The sequence below is a fragment of the Buteo buteo genome, chromosome 22 (genome assembly GCF_964188355.1).
Source record: "Buteo buteo chromosome 22, bButBut1.hap1.1, whole genome shotgun sequence".
Taxonomy (NCBI): domain Eukaryota; kingdom Metazoa; phylum Chordata; class Aves; order Accipitriformes; family Accipitridae; genus Buteo; species Buteo buteo.
In genome coordinates, this window is record NC_134192.1 from 1,402,424 (window position 1) to 1,416,038 (window position 13,615).

Genomic DNA, 13,615 nt, shown 5'->3' on the forward strand with positions numbered 1-13,615 from the left:
AAGTATGCAAAACCACAAACAACTCCGCTGGTACAGCATGCCCTCTGATCTTCTGACAAACAATAAAACAATTCTTCCAGGTACTGGAAGGATTTTGGGTTTTAACTGTTCCATCTCCCACAGACCCCTAGTTATTAAACGCTTCACTGTAGAGGCAGCGGCTGCTGCAGGGTCTGTCTGTGAAGTGGCATCTGTCCGAGGTAAGAGCGAGCTGAGGGACGGCTTTTGGGGTAAGAGCGAGCCGAGGGACGGCTTTTGGGGTAAGAGCGAGCCGAGGGGCGGCTTTTGGGGTAAGAGCGAGCCGAGGGACGGCTTTTGCCGTGTGTTGGAAAGAAACCAGCTCCCGTGCCCTTCTGCGGCTCCCCTCTCTTCCACTGACCCCCCTGGTACCCTCCCTCCCTGCTTGCCACCAGGACAGATTCCTCCCTTCCAGAAATCCGAACCTCTTCCTGACTCAAAAATCTGATTTATTCCTTTGCCATCCCTCCGGTCTCTCGTGCCCCCGTGGGGTAAAACACCCCCGTTACAGAAAACTGTACAAGTGGCATTGCCTCATTTTAACACGAGGCGCACCTAGAGGGGTACGTAAGTGACAAGGGGTACACCAAAACCTCTTGATTGTTTAATTTATCAGCCCAGGTCAATTAATAAACGCAGGACGTGCGATCGCTCGCTCTCGGAAATAACGTCCGCCCGGCACGAGACCGCAGGTACGGGGCGGGATAGCGTCGCGGGCCTCGCCCCTGAGGAGGGCCTTGTCCCGCCCCCGCGCTGCGTCTCGGCCAATCACCCCCCGCGCTTTCCCTGAGGAGCAGGAGCGCTAGCCAATGAGGAACGTGGGATGGTGAGCGGGGCGGCGGGGTCGGGCCGGCTTCTCCCTCCCTGCTACCCCGGGGCTCCTCAGGGCGGCCTGCAGACGGTCCCGGGCCTGGCCACGGCCCCGGGGGCTGCCCTACGGAGCGGCGGGGAGCGGGTGCTGGCCTTAACCCGAGTCTTGACCGCCTGGGACACCTCCCTCAGAAACGCCTCAGGCGGGCCGGGGCGTCGCTGAGGGAAATGGCGGGCGGTGGGTCCGTGGGCGCCGGGAGTGAGGGGTGACTGCGGCCGGCGCCGGTCACCGTCCCCCCCGGACCTCTCTCCCGCAGGCTTCCAGCAGGGAGGGAGGCACCGCCGAGGGGGGCTCCCCGACGGAGGAACCAGCCCCCGCCTTCCCTGTCAGCCAAGAGGAGAGGGGAGAGCTGCGAGAGGTCTTTGAGTGGTTCTATCCTGATGGCTCGGGCCTGATCGATGTCAGTGACTTGAAGGCAAGAAGCTGTAAAAATGCAGCGTGTCGATGGGTGAAAACGAAGGGGGTGAGGTTTAGTGATGCCTCGCTCGTCCTCGTTTCCCCCCATGAAGTCCCACACAGCTGCATTGCTTCTTTCACATCCTTCTGGGCTATGGAGAAGAAAACCTGGTCAGGAATGAGGACCTCTGGTCACAGTGAGCTTGTAGGAGGTGGAAAGAAGTTCCACCACTCATCTAGAGGCCTACTACTTTCCTACCCTCGTTGCCAATCTCTTCTGTCAGGTTTTCATCAGTGCAGCAGGATAACATTAACCTGTACTGCTAGGGACTTTGTTTAGGCAGGCCTGAAAGAAGGCACGGTTGTGCAGCATACCCTTCATAACCCATTTCACATGTGGAAAATCGTATTACTGCAGTACTGCTGTTGTACTGCCGTGCCTGCAGTGGGAGTTTGTAACAGCGTGTAGAGCTTGCCATCCCTGCTGCTGATTGAACTCAGCCCAGATCACCAGGGGGTTTAGGTCCTTTTTCTGTGGTGCTGTGGAATAAAGCTCAGGAGTCTCCTACCCTGTCTTTCTTCACCGTGACCCCCATCCTCAAGAAGTTGAGGAGGAATGATATTTTGCAAGCAAAATTCTCGTAACAACCCCTGTCCTCTAACAGTCTTTACAAACACAGAGCAAATTTCCATAGCTGAACGGTGTTCAGTCTGCTGCTCTTCAGGATGTGTTTGCACAGTCTGAGTAACACAGATCAGAAGCCTAGATCCCCTCAGGCTGGTAGAAATGACGCAGTTGCTTTGTGACCACAGTTGCATTTGGAACTTGAGTTACTGTAGCCAAACAGAAGTGACTGGCAGTAAACATAAATGTTGGAAATGGGGCTAATCATTTACAAGCACCTGATAAACGCTGCTGCACAGCAGTGACAGAGCGATTGGCGTTTGCCACCTATTGCTTTTGGACTGCTTGCTGTGCTAACAGACCTTGCTGCCTGAACTCCGACTCATTATGCAGCCATCAGTGGTGCAAGGTTTATGCCAACTTACTAGCCAGGTATCCTTAGGAGGGACCAAAGCCTCCCTTCTTGGCCCTTGCTGACAACTCTTGCTGCTAATTTTTCATGGCCTTGTACTACTGATGTTAGACAGCTACAGAACCTTGTTCTCTAGAGACAAAATGGTGGATGAATAGCTGTTGATGAAAAGTTGGGGGTTTTTCACCATTTTCATGTACCTGCTTATTTCAAACATCTTTCCCTCTTTGTTTCTGTTTGATTTGTACACCAAGACATTGTGCTGTTTTCTCTTTTGGCAGATAACCGTAAGGGCTCTGGGCTGGGAATTGAGGGAAGAGGAGGTGGAGAGAATCATTTCTGAATGCAGTGAAGAAGGGTCAGGGAAGCTAACCTTTAAGTTGTTTCTGCAGGTGATGACTCAGAAAATGGTATGTGAGCCCAGCTGGTCTCAAGGAAGGAAATTCCTCTTGCCTAACTTTATGATGCAGGTAGCCGCAGTAGATTGGGTCACTCTGGTTCCCTGCAGGGGACCAACAGGAGCATTTCAGGAGTTTCGTCTGAGGTATTTTAGTTATCTACCTTCACGTGAATTGTCCTTACTCGTCTTGCCTCTTTCCGTGAACTACAGAGGGAGCAGGATGGCTAGTTCAGAGACAGCTGCATCTCAGCAGCAATCTCCTTCCCATCCCAGAGTGCCCTGAGCACACACAGCACCTAGGAGTCCCCAGTTCCCTTCCTTAAACCTTTCCACATGACATGTCAGTTCTGTCTTTATAGTCACAGGGCTATTTATCTTCAATTCAAGACAGCGGTGAGCAAATGTCTTACATCAGATGAACAATTCACCATCTGTAATGAAATCATTCCTCAATACCCACTGACACTGTCAGCACCTCCTGCAGGCAACAGCCGCTCAAGCTCATGCAGTGTCCGAAGAGCTGCTGTTCGACACCAGCTCTTTTGCTTCACATTCCCTAGTCCTTATTGCCTGTCTTGAGATTCCTGTGGCTCAAAAACCTCTGTATCCTCTAGTGCCTGGCTGCATGCAGGCATAGGCCATTCTCAAAGAGCACCAGCTTGCCTGGTTCTGCCTCTCCCATCCTTCTGATTCCATTGCAAGGCTTTGTGGGGTGCCTGGGAGGTGCCTGGGGCACAGCCAGCATGGTGTCAATGCGATCATAGTTGCCGGGGGGGTGTGCATGGGACCCATGCTAAGAGGGCAGTGAAGATCCCCATTTTCCCCCAGCTCAGTCAAAGCCCACACCTAACTGCAGGCTTGTGTATGCATTGCCTGTGTGCAAGGTGAGTAAGGGCAGTAAGAGCCAGCGTTGGCCTGGCTCACTTTTGAAATAAAATAAAGCTGTAGCCATTGGGTCATTCTTGGCAGCTCCTTCCTCCTCCAGTTGTAGTGCTAGTCCCCCTCTTCCTGACAAAGCTTGGCCAGGATATTCCAGGCCAGGTCTCTATGCTGCTCAGACAACTTCTCTTGGGGCTTTTCCTTTAATACACAGTTATATGGGGTGGGGGGAGGAAGGCAAAGGTGAAATAGCAGCAGTAGGTAACCCTCTTCTATGGCCATGGTTTCCCCAAAATGATGCCTTGGATTTGATTGCAAAAGTTTGCTGGCTAAAGTGCCTGACTAGGGATTGTAGGGTGGTATGATGTCATGTTTACACAACAACACTTCTTCATTTCCTTGCTCAGGCAGAGCCATGTTTGGAAGAGGTGATCCCGGAAGCTTTCAAGGTGTTTGATTGTGATGGCACTGGCAAGATCTCCTTTGAGAATCTCAGGGCGATGGCTAGTGAGGTTGGGGAAGACATCACGGATGAGGAGCTGCAGGTTTGTGAAGTACAAACATATTCCTCTTGTGCTCTGCTCAGGGAGGGAGGGGAGTGTCTTATTGCAGGGAAGACTGGTTGGGGAATTGTGCTGTGTTGCTTTGCAATGGACACGATCTCTATGTCGCTTGGGCCTTGCCTGACACCTTCATTGGTGTTTGCACTTTGTGAGCATCCACCCTCTCAGATCCCACCTAACCTGCTCTGCAAATCTTTGCTATCCTGCAGGAGATGATTGATGAAGCAGATGTGGATGGAGACGGGGACATGGACGAACAGGAGTTCCTACGGATTCTGACGCTGACCGACCCATAACTACAGGATTTTCTTTTTTTCTCCCACTCCCATATAAACAACTAGTTACAATGTCACTTTTCTCCAACTTCCTTATTTCTTGTTTGTTGGGTGTCAAAACACACCAAAATATTGTTAATGTTTCATCTTTGGAGTTGATTTTCCTGCTCCACTAGTGGAAGCAGTTTCCAGCATCCCAGAAAACAGTGTTGTTACTAGCTTTGTGTCTGTGTGGGTTGGATCTAAAGTCAGAGATTAATTCAAATTCTTCAGCCAGTCTCTGGAATTCTCCCTATTGTATTTACATACTGTAGCTTTTCAGCCTATCTGATAAGTCAGTCAAAACACTTTTAATCTCAGAAAATCCTTTATAACTCTCAAAAGTTAGTGCTTATGGCAGAAACTTCCGTACCTTTCCTGAGCTCCTGCACTGTGCAAAAGACAAAAGAGTTCAAGGGCTTCGGAACAATTACTTCCTATAAGGTAATGGACAGCTTAAGCTGTGGATTCACCTTCAGAAGTAACAGCATGGGAGAATACTGTGCCGCTTTGAGGCCTGGACTCCCATGAATTTGTGCTTCTGTCCTAATTAAATGCTAATTCAGTCTGAATGTTACTCTGTGGTTGGGATACTCACTGCACACTGTTCTCTACAGGGGATTATCAAAGGACCAAGGGAACAGTGGACTTTTTGTGCTAGCAAACACTTCCCTCCTTTTCCTGGCAGCTCCTGTCCCAAAACTGGCTGGTCGTTTATGTTTTGGAGGCTTTCACACCTTTGCAAAAGATTATGGAAGGTGCCCAACAGGGTGAAAATGATTGGTAGCAGAATCAGTGGAAAAAAGTAATGCAGAAAAGAGTGTCTGGATAAGATACATTTTCCTTAGAAACCTGGGTAGAATTGCTGTATTCTGCTACTCTGGGCTCTTCTCTCACTGCCGGATGTGTTGAACCCCTCTTTACAGTACCACAGTGGCATGTGGGTAAATTTCTTCCCACTCTGGTCACCAGTGTCGTCTCGAAGGATCTTACTGTGTTGGCGAGAGTGCAAAAATATGCCGATGTTTTGTAAAGGATGTAAAAAGCCTGAAGAGTTTGCTGAGAAGAGCCTGAGTGTCCTGGTTGCAGCTGGGATAGAGTTAACTGTCTTAAGTGAGTGAGTGAGCAGCTGCATGGTGCTTAGTTGCTGGCTGGGGTTAAACCACGACACTGAGAAAATGGTTGCTGGATTAGAAAATGTGTCTTATACTGAGAGAATTAAACAGCTCAGTCTGTAATGATTATATGATACTACCTGTATAATAAGAACCTATATAAGAACATACCAGCTACCATCTAAAAAGCTCTTGATCCTAATGGAGACAAACCTGTCAGCATCCAGGGCCTGGAAGTAAGCTCTTCAACTATATGAGAGAAATAAAGCATGGCTTATCTTAAGTGACATTGGTTAACTGTGAGAAGGAGCTATTCAGTCAAGACTGAATCCTCTCAGCAGGCTTGCTTCAGCCCAACGTGAGCTGCTGTGCGCTTTACAGCTCCTACAGAGTGGTTCAGATTACGCAGACAAATGGTTCCCTCTGTTCTTAAAAACCCGTGCCTGGCTGTTATCTGAACAACCGTGATACTGGGTTATTTTTAGCGCCTTCTGCTTGCCAGACTTTGCTATCGCCCATCCAGTTTACAGCTTGCCATTCAGGTTTCAGCTAGATGGGTATCTTCTCTGCTCCTGTCGCAATGCAGAATTGTTGCTTCCAGGTTGTTTCTAGGAGTTTTCCTAGAGACTGGAAGGGACTGGAAATTGCCCCGCTTTCTCTGGGATGCCTAGACCTTACCCTGGACTCTTTCTGCCTAGGACCAGTATGGAAGACTGCTTCCAAAATACTCTGTGCTATCATAGCAGGTCTTCTGTTAATACAAGGGAAGAATTTAACCTCTTGCCATTAGACCTGGATGCTAACATTGGTTTGATTCTGCTTTTACCCATGGCATATTTGTGCCCAAGTCTCAGTTCTGACAAATCCTAGCAAAACAAGTGGGGTTTGTTGCTGGTGACTTCCTCCTGTATCGTTTTCCCCACTCATTGGCCAACCAGTAGCACTAAAAGCATGTCCTAATCCGGAGTAAAAAGCAAAAAATGAAAGCAGAATTCAGCCCATGTAAAAAGTGTCAGGTTTTATTCAGTAGCGGAACTGTGTTCCTTCCTTTTGCTACCAGTTCATCTGTTCTGTGAGGTGGAGGTATGTGGGGAGCTTTGAAGTACTGGCAAAGATGGATGTGTAAGGAGTCCCAGAAAGGGACCGATTCCTGTTGGAATTCCCATGATGTGCACACGTCAGGTCAGCCCAGTCATGGCTGACGTGACCCAGGCGCACGTCAGCTCCCCAGGACCCTCAGCTACTCAGAACCAAAGGCAGCGGCTCTATTTGAGCCCCGTGGAAACCTGAATTCTGCATGCCAGCTCGATGCCTGCCCACGCTCCCATTACTGCAGTTTGCTGTCAGTAAGTGGTGTCTCCTCGGCAGAACACGACAACAACACTTCCATTGCTCCGGAGTTCTCCCTCCCCAGCAGCCACCAGTGGTCCGGTGGGGGGGGAGAACTCCGTCTGAGTAGCGGTTTGCCTGTTGACATGTGGGTGTAAAAGGGGAAGAACATCATCCGAGGCTCAGTGCCTGCACTCCAGAGAAGATGGATTCTGTGGCTTTGTGGCATTCAGGCAAGTCTGACCACTTCTTTCACCATTTTGCCGATGCCGTCGTAGATCTCGTGAATGGGAGCATTGCACATGAAGGCGCTGGTGGTCACCAGCTTGTTCTTCACATCCACATGAATTTCAGTGACGTGTTTGTTCACGTGCTTGCAACCAAGTTCCTTCATGGTCTCAGCAGTCTTTGCATAAGGCCATCTACAAGGAGAAAAGAGAATAAACCCTGTATGGGGAAGCTGTCATTACACAGAGCGATTTGACGAAGGCCTAGAGTGAAAAGTCTGTTGATTAGAGAGAGATGGATGGTCCCTCCAGAAAGCCTGCTCACCAGGATCCAAATCTTTTCCAGTCAGAAGAGTTTCTCCAGGACTACAGAACCAGGAAAACCTCCAGATTACAGTGAGTTAAAAATCTGAAGTAAAGCCAAAATAAGACCTTTATGTTCCACTATAGATGTTCCACTACTTACCTCTGCCCGCTCCAGACTTTGTGTTTAGGCTTGGGTTTTTTTTTCACCAGCTTTCTATGAGTGACATTACTTCCTAGCCCTTCCTAGCGAAAGCCATTATAGTTCCTTCCCCACCATTGGGAGAATTTAGTCACAGCTTTCCCGTATGTGTAAGGACAGTTTAACTCCCTCCCTCTCTTAACCCTACCAAGTCTTGTGCAACCATCCTGTTCCTACCTAGGATCTGCTTAACTTTATGAGTCGGCGGTCTGGTGTCTTTCCTACCCTGGGACCAAGAGGTGCATGAGACAGGGTGCTACGTACATTGGGGAGGCATTGCTGATTCAGTGCTGTCATGGTGTGATTTCATACCAGCACTCCAAGGTTACTTACTTCTCACACTCCGTGTCATGACCCACAGTCAGCTCGCAGCCTGGGAAGATTTTGGCTGCCAGCACCGGGGAAATGCAGCACAGGCCAATGGGCTTTTTGGCAGCGTGGAATGCCTTCAGGACATCCTCCACCTCTTTGGAGATGATGCAGTTCTTGCCTTGGGTGGCCCAAGTACTCAGGTTTTTAGCTACTCCAAAGCCACCTGAGAAAAGAGAAACAGATTAGACCGGAAGATTTGTACTCAGGGCAGGATTTTTTTCAGGTATTACTTGGTAGAATGCTAAAATGGGTTTGGTGGATGGCAGCATTTGTCCAATGTTGATAAAAGAATTAAAAACAGACAAGCTGAACCTTTGTGAGCTGAATGCCAGGAGATGAGACATCAAAGCACCTTTCTTGCTTCTATACAGAACTGAAGCGGAGAGCTATCAGTGCTCTGGTGGGTACTGTGTTTCACCCATCAGTTCTTTTCTGAATTATGGTGGAACATGCTGACAAGTTTTCACTTGTCTCAATCCTTGCTTCAGGCCTAATCCACCCCCACTGAAATCACATGGTCAGACTTTCACTAAAGGTGAATTGCCAGACTGACCAAGCTTTCTGCTTTTGAGCCACCCCCTCTCTGTCCCAGCCTCTTCTTCTCCTGATAAGGAGATAGGCATGTTGGTGAGGGAGGGGATAGTTTTACATCCAGAAAAAAAAAAGCTCGGTAGGTGGTACAGAGGATAATTCAGTTGGCAGTTATCCGTCCTCTCCTCTTGGGCTAAGCTGCTGCATTGCCATATCCTCTTTTAATATAAGTCCAAGCTAGCATGCCAGTGCCAGCAGAGATGGAAGGTGTCTGTCCTTCCAGTCCCTGCTTCCAGCCTGTCTTCTTCTCCAGTGGCTCTGCCCAGTTCCTTTTCCAGCCCATGACTCCCATGTCATTCAAGGCTTATGGCATATCTAAGCCGTTCCCAGGACTTTAGGCATGGAGACCCCGCGTGCTGTCTTACCTGGTATGATCAGGGCATCCAGCCCCTTGACATCCAGCTTAGCTAGGTCCTTGATGTTGCCTCTGGCTATTCTGGCACTTTCAACCAGCACGTTGCGCTTCTCCTGAGTTGGCTGTCCTTTCACGTGGTCTACCACATGCATCTGGTCAACATCAGGAGCATAAACCTCTGCCTGGGGAGGGAGGGGAAAGATCTATTATCCTTCAGTCATGTATCCTAAGCATGTTAAAGATCATAGGTAGTGAATGAAAATGCTTGAGTTACTTTGTTAGGAAAGAGCTTTGCTGGTGAATGCAGTGACCTTCAGCCTCACCTGTATCTGATACCGGCATCAGGAAGGTTATTGTCATAGGGAGGAGAAAGAAAGAAAGAAAAGTCTTTTGTAGCTTCTGCACAGGAACATTTACCCTGATCTTAAAGGAATGCGGGTGGTGTTAGGTGAAAGCAAAGCAGCTAGCCCACACTCTTGTTTTGGGGCCTGAGGTGCTGAAGAGAGAGGAGAGACTCCTTTCCTTCCTAGGAAAACGAGGTGTCCCAAAAGCCATTGGTGAAGCCATTTCTTAGAGGTTTCTACCCGCATCCCAATCAATCACCTTCACTGGGGCAGCCCCAGCCCTGCCCCAGCTGCCCCCACAAAGCCGGTCATCCCCTATGGCTGTTGACTACCCAGCAAGCTGCTGTCGAACCACATGCCCCCCTCAAAGACAGGACTTTGAGTTTCTTCTCCCCAGCCACTGTTTCCCCAAAGCCAGCATATTTCTTTTTCTGGAAAATCCTTACACTTCCTTCAGAACCGTTTCAAGCTCACATGCAGAAATTAAGAGTAGAGGGTGGCAAACAGATGGGCGATAGATTTGGGGAGTGCACAAGCTTTGCAGTTCTGGGCACCGCAATTTCAGAAGGATGTGAAGGTCTTTGAATGCATCCAGAGGAGGGCAACCGAGCTGGTGACAGGGCTGGAAGGAATGTCCTGTGAGGAGCACCTGAGGACTTTGGGCTTGTCTAGTTTGGAGAGAAGGAGGTTGAGGGGCGACCTCATTGCTCTCTGCAGTTTCCTGAGGGGGGGACGGGGAGAGGGAGGTGCTGAGCTCTTCTCCCTGGGATCCAGGGACAGGACGCGTGGGAATGGTTCAAAGCTGCGCCAGGGGAGGTTTAGACTGGACATGAGGAAGCATTTCTTTACTGAGAGGGTGGTCAAACACTGGAACAGACTTCCTTCTATTCTATTCTATTCTATTCTATTCTATTCTATTCTATTCTATTCTATTCTATTCTATTCCTTGTTTCCTTAGGCAAGGGAGGGGAGGCGGAGGAAATAACTCCTGAGTTTCCTCCACGAGAGGTCCCTGCCGATCAAGGGATGAGTGCTCCAAGCCTGACAAATCAGGGTATGGCAGGAGGGAAGCAACTGCAGCAGCTCCAGCAGAGAAGAGGCGGCAAAATTACACACAGTGCAGAAAAGGTTTGGACAAGTCTCAGCTTTAAGCCAAACAGAGAATGCACACTTTGAAGGCTTTGGAATTGGGTGGGCTGGCTCCGCAGCACATGTACATCACCACCGTGCCTTTGTATTTAATGGAGCAATTCCGATTCCCAGGAGAACGGCTCTGACCCAGATTTGTGGGTGGCTCAGAGCTGAGGGTAATGTTACATAGGGCTTGTCCCCCTCCTCTTCCAGTCTCGCAGAGTGGCTATTGTGACTAATGGCATATTAAAGCGGCTGCTTGAGGGTCACCTTTTTTACCCCTATTCAAGTTCAACTCAGAAGAACTTGTCTATTTTCAATTCTAATCTGTGGGGTTTTAAAAAGATGAATTTCAAACAGCCAGAAACAATAGTAGTCTTTTAAACAGAAATAACAACGCAGAAAAGAGGAGGTGCAAGCCAAAAAGAATAGAGAATGCTTTTAGGAAAGTTTGTTTCAGAGTTTGGATACACTCGACACAGAGCACCAAGCCAATCGTCTCCTACAGCAAAGCTGAGAGAGCAAAGCAGAGAGCGGGGAGTTCTCCACGCTCGCTGTAGCAGCTCCTAAGCTGTGCCGTTTGCTTCGACTCCAGTCACTTATGCTTTGCAATTACCCTAGCAGCAACGGGGAGCTTGTGATTTTGTCCGGCAAGCTGCAAAGCTCCTTAGAGACAGGTACCTTCTGCAAGAGAGAGAGACTGAAAAGCAGAGCAGGGCAAAAGGAGCCAGAGGTGGAGCAGGAGCCTGCCAGGGTGCCTCTTACCTGTGCCCCCTCCCTGCTGAGATGCACCAGCACAGCAGAAGACTCATGGATCTCACTCCCGTCGTACACCCCACAGCCAGCCAGCACGACAGCCACTCTCTTCCCCATGGTCAGAACCAGAGCAGGAGGATTCCCTGGAGAGCCCCAAATTGCTGTGCATCTCTGTTCACTGCCTGGAGTCTTTTATAGCACGATCCCTCCCCCAGGAGCAGGTGGGGCCGGGAGGGTTGGGCTGAATTTCTTACTGGCAAGAAGGTTTTATTTCCAGTGCCACAGGCAGGGCATGTAAATGTTATTTGTTTCCTCAACTGACTGCTCCCTTGCAGATCTTCTTCCCAGCACGTTGTCTCCAAAGCATCCCCAGCTGACGTGACCTGTTCAACAGAGCAGCTGTGTTTTTACTTCTCAGCTATCATTTTCCATTCTGTTTCAGACTGAAGTACCAAAGTCTTTGCACATAAGATGGTATCAAAGGGAGCCTGCTCAGAGCAAGTATCCAAGCCAGGGCATTCCTCTCTGTACCCCTTTGTTTTTTAAACCCTACACTGCATATGCAGCCTCAGTCTTTTAACACCAAGATTTCCTTGTCTGACCTTAAATATTCTTATTCTCGTATCCCATCTCTCAAGAGCAGATGCTTTGCCCTCAAGTTGTAGTTGTTTCCTGGCCTTTGGGTCCTGAGGTTATAAATTAATAATTTGATACTTCATCAACAACACCATCTCTCCATTTGCCAGCAAAGTGGTACCAGGAATGGGCAGAGCTCTGACTTCTGTAGGGGCACATGGCCACAAGGTTCACAGCGTGTGACGGGGCAACTCCCTTGCTCGTGCAGAGACTTGTTCTTCCTTGTCCTTGAGATGCTCACACCTGAGATGATTATGTACTTCTCTATTTCAGCGTTGCACTGTTGAAATAACTGTGGCCTGTTGAGGCTGTCTTGCCATTCTTCAGAGAACAAAACACTTCATGCAACATGGCTGAAGAATGTATTTCAGGGGTTATTTAGAAGAAATTTTCTTTGGGTCTCTTATATTTGGAAAAGACATGCAGTACGTCCTGTGTATAATGAAATAGTGTTTTGGCAAGTTCGTTAGTCGTAGCAGGCACGAGAAAGTTACTCATGGCTAATGCATGTGACTTCATTTATTGAGTGCATCTCTTAAAACTAGTGATATCGGGCACCATACACTCCTAGCTGCTACCTATACACGCAGGAACAAAAAGCATGTGAGAAAGGACTTGCAGTCCAGCTAACCTAACACAGGCTTTTCCTTTCTTTTTTTATTACCCAGAACAGGAATTCAGCTGTAAGGTATGTGCGGGAAAGACCCAAAGCTGTTTCACTGTTGTTTGTTTGGGTATCGAAGGTATTCTAACTGTGGTTTAGAAATATATTATTTCCTCTTGCATGAAAAAACAGCTGAATCATGCTGCAACTTGAACAGAAAATTTCTTCCTCCTTCAACTGGTTAGAGAGCAGTCCCGTTAATGGTGGAACAAAGATAGCCAGAGGCTGATGATTTAAACAAACTTACTGCTTGCTGCAAGCTGCATCATTTAGCTCTGCCTGTTGCAAACTGACTGAGCTGGTTCCCCTTACTGATATAATTGTTTTGGTGTAACTGGACAAACCAGGCTTGTTCCAATGCTTGCTTCCTCATGTAATAAGACCTATGTCAATAGACATATTGAACCTAAAGATCTATCTGCAATAGACATATTCTTGCTAAATAATACTTTTCAGCTGAGTTATTCCATTCTGTGTGGGAACGTCTGCACACATTACTGTAGAGACATTGGGCTTTAATATTAACACCTTGCTTTAATCTGCATTAATATTCTAGTGAGGATGAGCGTGAAGGAACCCTGTTGCCTCAAAGCTCTTCTTGAAGGGTGAACACAGTTAAAGACAACTGTCCTCCAAGGCACTGAAGAAACCAGGAAAGTTTGGGAGCCATTACAGGGATCCAGCTGTGCAATGGAAGTGTGCCATCACTCCAGCTGGCTCAGAGAGCAGGAAGAGCAAGGTACTCTGACATTACCTGTGGAGCCTGACAGTCTGGGCTTGTTCTGGATGCTGCTACAGATCTAATGCCTCTTGGATGAGCCTGGAGGCCTGTCTTTGAGCTCCAGTCTGTGCAGCCCTAAATCCCATTTCCAACAGCTTTTTTGTCCTCCAGCCCTGGCTGTGGAGCATGACTTATGGGGGAACATAGAGCAGGATCTGTCAAGAGCTTGTAGGGCCTCTGCAGGGTCATCCTTGACCAACCCAGTAACATTAGCGTGAAGCTCTTTACACTGTTCTGCATCTTTTTTCTTGTCAAGAGTCTGAAAGTGGAATTTGCTTTAACTGGGGCTGATGGGAACAGGAGCTGAGTCCTTCACGGGAATAGGCCCTAC

The 13,615-nt window shown here is 48.5% G+C and overlaps 2 protein-coding genes across 2 annotated transcripts; one reads left to right on the plus strand and one right to left on the minus strand.

The window, feature by feature from the left end:
- The first annotated feature begins 841 nt into the window (after window positions 1-841).
- Window positions 842-4,460, plus strand: LOC142043386 (uncharacterized). The gene is made up of 5 exons (XM_075054545.1): window positions 842-991; window positions 1,146-1,352; window positions 2,604-2,732; window positions 4,009-4,146; window positions 4,374-4,460. Exons 1-5 carry the CDS (start codon window positions 842-844, stop codon window positions 4,458-4,460), a joined length of 711 nt encoding a protein of 236 aa, XP_074910646.1.
- A 2,134-nt stretch (window positions 4,461-6,594) lies between these two features.
- On the minus strand, window positions 6,595-11,391 carry LOC142043079 (glutamine amidotransferase-like class 1 domain-containing protein 3, mitochondrial). Its single transcript, XM_075053786.1, has 4 exons — window positions 11,213-11,391; window positions 8,983-9,154; window positions 7,988-8,189; window positions 6,595-7,344 (listed from the first exon to the last, which is right to left on the minus strand). The coding sequence occupies exons 1-4, from the start codon at window positions 11,318-11,320 to the stop codon at window positions 7,152-7,154; spliced, it is 675 nt and encodes a 224-aa protein (XP_074909887.1). The 5' UTR covers window positions 11,321-11,391; the 3' UTR covers window positions 6,595-7,151.
- Between the last annotated feature and the right edge of the window lie 2,224 nt (window positions 11,392-13,615).